Source organism: Arachis stenosperma, chromosome 10 (assembly GCF_014773155.1).
Source record: "Arachis stenosperma cultivar V10309 chromosome 10, arast.V10309.gnm1.PFL2, whole genome shotgun sequence".
Taxonomy (NCBI): Eukaryota; Viridiplantae; Streptophyta; class Magnoliopsida; order Fabales; family Fabaceae; genus Arachis; species Arachis stenosperma.
Window position 1 is genome coordinate 17,106,148 of NC_080386.1, and position 7,111 is coordinate 17,113,258.

Genomic DNA, 7,111 nt, shown 5'->3' on the forward strand with positions numbered 1-7,111 from the left:
CAATCAAACACTCTTCTCCTTATATTTCTACTACAATTTGTTCTCTTCTTTTATTTTATAAGTATTTTAAATTCTATTTTCTATTACTCTTTACATATAATATTAATAGCAATATTAACCATCTTTATTATATTGAGATAATATCAAATGCAAATATCTCTCTCTTTATTTTTAATACTTTTTCTTATCTTTGTATATATATACACAATACAACATATAATATTATTATATATATATAAATATTATTGAGCTAATTATATTAATAATAGAATCTTCTATTTATACATCTTTATTTTATATATCTTTTATTTATTTTACAACATCTTTTGTGTTTTTTGGTTTTTCACCAACTGTTTGTGGCTGCCAGGTGGCCTGACCCATGAAACACCTGGCGAGTTAAAACTTAAAAGCTCCAAAGCAACGCATCTTTCTTCTTCTTCTTCTATTTGATTGATTTTCAGTTGAACTTTCTTTTTTGTTTTTATTATTTTCATATGCCGCTTGCTTTCAATTTGTCTTTCTCTCTTAATATATATGTATGAAGAATTGGTAGTAGTAGTAGTAGCAGCAGCAGCAGTAGTATTGATAATGGAGCTCGTTTGGTCCCAATTCTGTTAGGGCTCTAGTGTTGCCCACCCAAATTCAACTCGTTTTTACTTATACGATATAATTTCGTTAATTAATTAAAATATTGTGGCATTGGTGGTGAGGGGAAACAATCGGAGAGAATGAATAGCGTTTTCAGCGACCAGATACTTGCCGACAAGCTCTCCAAGCTTAACAGCACCCAGCAGTGCATCGAAAGTATCCTTTTTTTCTTTTTAATATTATTATTATTTTCTAAATTTTTGTTGCTTTTACTTCACTTCACTTTACTTTACTTCACCCAGTAATGTTTGCTCAGTTTCTGCATAAATAGTGATTTACTGTAGGGTTTAGCTGAATATTTGAGCACATTTCTGGTTGACTTGTTACTATTCTATTAGGATATGAGCAATTAGAGATAGAAAAACACTTTCTTTGTCATAAAATATCGGACCAATTATTGTTGCACTGGCATATTCGATTTCAGTAAATCTGTCATTTATGTTTCATTTTCTTTTTCGGAGGCTAATTTTTTGTGCTTCGTGAATGTAACTGGAGTGTGACTTTAATTAATTATCTTTTCTATATGAATTTGGATTTTACTCTCCAAAATAGTTTGTTTTACTGCATAATTAGCTTCAGTTGATTTTATTGAGCATGCTTACTTGTTAATTCAGCGTAGTTTGTTTTCATTAACCTTTTATATAGCTTTATCACATTGGTGTATATTTCACCGGAGCAAAGCAGAAGTGGTTGTTGAAACATGGAAGAAACAATTTGACAAATCTGAGATGGTTCAAAAAGTTCCCCTTCTATACCTTGCAAATGACATCTTGCAGAATAGCAAGCGGAAAGGAAATGAATTCGTGACCGAGTTTTGGAAGGTTCTCCCCTCTGCCCTTAAATATGTTGATGAGAAGGGTGATGATCATGAAAAGAAAGTGGCATCTAGACTGGTAAGCTCCTTTTGACAGTGTTTGATCCAAGTATTTCGAGTGAATTCAACCATGCCAATCTGTAAATGAGGAAAATGATAGGTTAGGAAGATTAGAATATGCAATTCTGTTACGCATACTTATTATACGGTATATACTTCTGATTTTATGTTTACATACCAATACCATCAGGCTATTGATTTCACTTTACGCATTTTGACGTATTAACTTGGTTCTAATCTAACTTTAGGTTGATATATGGGAGCAAAGGAGAGTGTTTGGATCTCGGGCAAAGAACCTTAAAGATCTAATGCTTGCAGAAGAAGCACCTACACCATTGCAATTCAGCAAAAAGAGATCACGCTCTGGTTCTTTAAAAATTGTTAAAAGGGATTCTCGCTCCATCAAATTGGTAAGACTAAGCTCCACTCCTGCCTCTTCCAATTTTAAATTTAAATCATTCCATTGGTGATACGTCCCTCAAACTGGGTTGCAATATTCCTAAAATATCTCATCGTCGTGATATTGTATTGAAGCCAGAAATTGTCCATAGGAGGTCCAGCAGAAAAAATAGTATCTGCATTTCATTCGGTGCTCACTGAACAATCCATTGAAGATGCAGAGATGAGTAAATCCAAGTCTGCTATTCAACACATGAAAAAGATGGAAAACGATGTTGACATTGCGTGCTCTATTGGTAAGCATACAGCAGAACAGAGTAGCACCTGTAGCATGCAAGTTGGGATTTTATTATTGATTTTTATAAATTGTTTCAGCAATGGATCCTAAGCGAAAAACTTTGTCAAAGGAGTTAGAAAAGGAAGAGAATACCTTGAAACAGTGCATAGAGAAGCTTAAATTAGTTGAAGCAAATAGAGTTGTACTTGTCTCTCATTTAAAAGAAGCTTTGCATGAGCAGGTAAATTTTGATGCTGTTCAATGTACTTGATAGTTTTGTTTATGATTCATGCAGTTTTGTTCCTAATTGCATCTTGTTGCTGTTGCTTGTGGATACTTGTACCAGGAAGCGGACCTGGAGAATATTCGCACTCAGATGCTGGTATATACTGTTCATGTTTCTTTTCTCCTCAATGGGTACCGGATTTTTTTTTTGTTTCCTTCATGGCAAATTATATAGGATGGGTCACAATAATTGCTGATACTGGAGATGATTTTTGCTGAAAGTTCACAAACCATAAAGGAGTTCAGTGCAATAAACTCTATTTAGAAAGAAAATAACATTTTTGGATGGAGAATTACTTGACAGAAGGATCATTACACAAGTCTATATGGCATTATAAGTTATTTCTATATGGCATTTTGAGCTTGCTTCGAATTCAACCATGCTAGGTGTACACAAAAAATTAGCCACCCATATAAATACATGTTGAAATACAAAATGCACATTGAAAATGAGTTAGATAAAACATGTGTTTATAGATAAATAACGCATATTATGTGCATATAGCATTTTTGCTTCGCATTACCTGAACTTGGATAAAGTTTTGGTAAATGATAATGCTTACAATTCTTGCTTTTTGACTAATTATATTTAGGTTGCACAAGCAAAAGTAGAAGAGGCTAGCATCATGCGGGCACGACTTGATAATGAAGATTCTTCGCAAAAAGCGACCACTGCAACAACCTCACTTGCTGTTGCAAATGGAAATTCAGAAGCAGCAACAAAAAAGTCAGCAGCAGCAATCGCTGCCGAGGTTGCAGATAAGCTCACAGCATCATCATCATCTCAGTTGATCATGACTTCTGTTCTCTCAACATTTGCCGCCGAAGAGGCGAAAAGTGCTGGCCCGACTTCGTCCGAGTCAACCACACAACAGTTGATTGCTGCACAAAACCATTCATACCCATCAGTTTTGGTAACCCAACCAATCCTGCAGGATGTAGCCTCTGCATCCCAAGGTCAGTATCCCATGCTTTGTAATCCGTCTACGCAGCAATATGTGCAGTCAACGGGAGCTGCCCACTCTCCATATTATGTCAGCATCTCGCCAGTGCCAGTGCCGCTGCCGCAGCCACCACCCCCAGCTCATGTAGCGGCGATGATGCCTTTACCACATCAGACGCTGCCAATCATGCAACAACAATCAATACCTGTACCACAGCGAGCCCCTGCGCCTCCTAGTTTCCGGCCACTACAGCCGCCGGGAATGGTGTACTATACTAATCCTCAGCAATCTATATAAGACCTATAATGGCGAAACCGTAGTTAACATGACCGTTTTGGAAACAAGCGAATTCTGGATATTTGGAATTTTATTTATGTTACCATGAAGAACGCATGGGACTTGAGATTGAGCTGGAAAATGGAAGCAAAGATTACATATATACCTGGAAATGGGATGGAGAGGAATCAGACCCGCATGAATTTCTTAGAGAGGAAGTATGAAGAGCCAACATCTTCGACCAACGTTGTAGTTAACACTTAACATTCACCACTTAAAATTGAACATTAAAAAGAACCCTCCAAAATAATAAAAAATAATTAAAACAATTAAAACATTCAAAAGTAAAAAATTATTTGAAAATCAAACAACGTAAAACCACTTTAGAGTATAGAATTTAGGATTTAGTGTTAGGATATAGAGTGGTCAGAAGTGGTGGCTAGCTGGCAGCGGTAGCCATGGCAGTAGGAGGTGATAGTAGTGGTGTTGAAATTATGTGACGAGAAGAAAGAAGGGAAAGAAAAAAGGGGGTAAAAAAGTAATTTAAAAAATTGTGAATGCAGGAATTTTATGTCGGTTTCATAACATTACTAAACGAAATTCACTTAAGCCTAACCTAAGTAAACAGATTATAATGAGCTAGTGTTGATTTCAACATACCATTGCAAGTGAAAAACGTATATTAGCAATAAATAAAAAATAACATTTAGTGTAAATAAATATTGACCGGGAAATAAATAGATAAGTGCTAATTGTACATTTAAATAAGGTGTTTGTTAATTTTCAACTCAGTTTGAAGGTAAAAAAATAATAGGATTGATATTACATATTAGAATAAGAATTATGAAGTTGGGGGAATGGATTTTTTTTTTAATTGATGGAATAAAGTGTAATTTCTAAGTTTTTAATGTTTTTTTTTATGTTTTTTCTTTGTCTTACCTAAATGAATGGTGAGAGATCACATTTTATCATTTTAAGTGAAAAAAAAATTGAGAGAATCGAATTTCCGAATTTAGATTTTCTAAAGTGAAAAAGTTAATAAAATGTATGTCCTATTATCTTAATTCAAGAGTGATTAACTCTTCACTTTACTAGTTTATCAATTTTTTCGCTTTAAATCTAAATCTAGTGTACTCCACATTGGATCAACTGGTCACTGGTGTATGGTACACCATGCATAATCAAGTGAATCACAGAATTAGCCTATACCTTAAAAGTATTCTTAGTCATTTATTCTTGGTTTTTAATTTTTAACTACTACTAAAAAAAATAAATGACTATAAATATTTTAGTATTTTGCTAATAAGTATCCAGAAACACTAATTAAGAATACTACAAGTAGAAAATCTTTATAGTAAATATATGTTAATTTTAAAAATTTCTATATTTTTTATTTATTTAAAGAACACTGTCTTTTAACTCTATTAACCAATGTCTTTAGAAAACTCTGAAGTTTTAACCAAATCCATAACACGTCAAAGTGAAAAATAAATATGCTAGTATTTCCTAGGAATATATTCTTTGCCTTTGGCGTAGTAACCTCATGGTATCATAGAAAAATATTTGTATAATACCGAAATAATAGTGTATTTTAACAAGATCTATAATAATTCAATAAAAGATCTATCTGGTATTATATTTTCAATTTTTATATTTCTAAGATTTATACTATAAAATATTTATATTTTTATATGTGTATTTATAATTTTATATATTATTATTTTATTATAATTCAGTTATTTTAATTGAACTGGTTATATATAAATCAATAACTAAAATGGTTGTATAACTGATTTGATTTTGAGAGCTTTGATTAAATATGATTTAGAATATGCTCCCCAGTGAAAATTTGGATGAGGTAACTGGCATGTGAGGTGGTAATCACCAATGAGTTAGATTTGTACTGAACAAAAACAAAAAAACCAACTTAAATTTATTTAGTAGATAATTCATGAGTAAATAATATTAGAGAGTTTGAATTTCGATATGTACATATTACATATAACAAAATAATTTATTAATCTTTAAATATCATGAGAAAACAAAAAAAAAAAGTTTCCGACGCCTAAACTTACTCTTGATCAACACACTTTATTATCCTTAAAATTTAGATCGATGATTGAATGTTTAGAGTAAATTTTATTATATATATATATATATATATATATATATATATATATATATTATTTTTGTCTAAATGTTTTAAATAGATTCAATAGTGTCCCAATATTAAATGTGAAAAAAATATTTAACATTATGCATTAAAAGCATAATTAGTTAAACAATTATTATTAATCTATCTATTATCAGTTTACATATTGTCACTATATTGACATCGTTGTCAACTTATTTATTCAAGTAAATCCTATTATCTTCTAACGTAGACATTATTAAATTTGCCCTTATTTGTGAATTCAAATACTAATGATGTTAAGTATTTCACATATTCATTGAAATTTTTTTTTGAAAAAAGATGATGTATTATTTAATCTTTAATATTTAAGTCAAATTTTAATTTAATCCTTAATGTTTCGAACATCTTATTTTTATTCTAAAAATTTTAAATGAATTTAATGTTATATTATTGTTAAATTTGATACGAATAATTAATAGAACGATTGACATAGACATTAACAACATTATTATTAATTTATATCTTCTTTCGTATATTAAAAAAATATAACCAAAATTTTTTAATAGCACTTGTTGACCTCCTTGCAAAAATAAAAAAAAAATTTCAAATCATATTAATCAATCATCAAGCTCCATAATCAAAGAAATTTTTTTTTTTCATTGGAGAATAAATTTTACTTATTTACCAAAATCAAATGTTATTGGGTCTTTAATATGCTAATTGTTCATGTTAAATTTAATTGTGCGATAATATTGTACAGCTATGTTTTTTGCATATGACACACACTTTGGTGTTACGCCGGGTTATGGATCGTAGGGGGGATTTACACTGTTGTGATGGCTGTTAGGTGACTGAAGAACTGTAGATTGATGGTTTAGAAGTTATAATAAATTCTCGTTGCAAGTACAGTTTCTAAACCAAGCAATCAACCTTTCTTACAAACGTTTTGGTTATCACAAGTAACAAACCCAATAAGATTTATAAACCGAAGCATTCAAACCTCGGGTCGTCTTCTCAAGGAATTGCAGGGAGATGTGCTTTATTATTGGTTATGGAAAACAGTGTTTTGGGTTTTGAAAAGGGTTTTGAGCAAGAGAAATGGGTTGCAGAAATTAATAAATTAATAACGAAGAAATCTCTTCGCAAGGTATGAAAATTGGAAGTCCTATCCTAGTTATCCTTATGAATGGTGATGAGAATTATATTTTTGCTACCACTAAGTCAACCTCTAACTATGAAGGTCAGTTAAGTGGACAAATTAATTTAACACCTAA

At 31.4% G+C, this 7,111-nt stretch overlaps 1 protein-coding gene across 1 annotated transcript; it reads left to right on the forward strand.

Annotated features, from left to right (window-relative positions):
- Positions 1 to 457: 457 nt before the first annotated feature.
- Positions 458 to 4,599, forward strand: LOC130954793 (uncharacterized). The gene is made up of 7 exons (XM_057881558.1): positions 458 to 804; positions 1,294 to 1,541; positions 1,771 to 1,932; positions 2,061 to 2,217; positions 2,297 to 2,439; positions 2,545 to 2,580; positions 3,077 to 4,599. Exons 1-7 carry the CDS (start codon positions 729 to 731, stop codon positions 3,722 to 3,724), a joined length of 1,470 nt encoding a protein of 489 aa, XP_057737541.1. The 5' UTR covers positions 458 to 728; the 3' UTR covers positions 3,725 to 4,599.
- Positions 4,600 to 7,111: the final 2,512 nt, after the last annotated feature.

What these genes read in the sequence shown, in the direction of transcription:
- LOC130954793 (XM_057881558.1), top strand. Translation starts at nt 729, where the DNA reads ATGAATAGCGTTTTCAGCGACCAGATACTTGCCGACAAGCTCTCCAAG. An exon ending in ATTCTCGCTCCATCAAATTG is followed by an intron (nt 1,933 to 2,060) that starts GTAAGACTAAGC and finishes TATTGAAGCCAG; the next exon opens with AAATTGTCCATAGGAGGTCC. An exon ending in TGACATTGCGTGCTCTATTG is followed by an intron (nt 2,218 to 2,296) that starts GTAAGCATACAG and finishes AAATTGTTTCAG; the next exon opens with CAATGGATCCTAAGCGAAAA.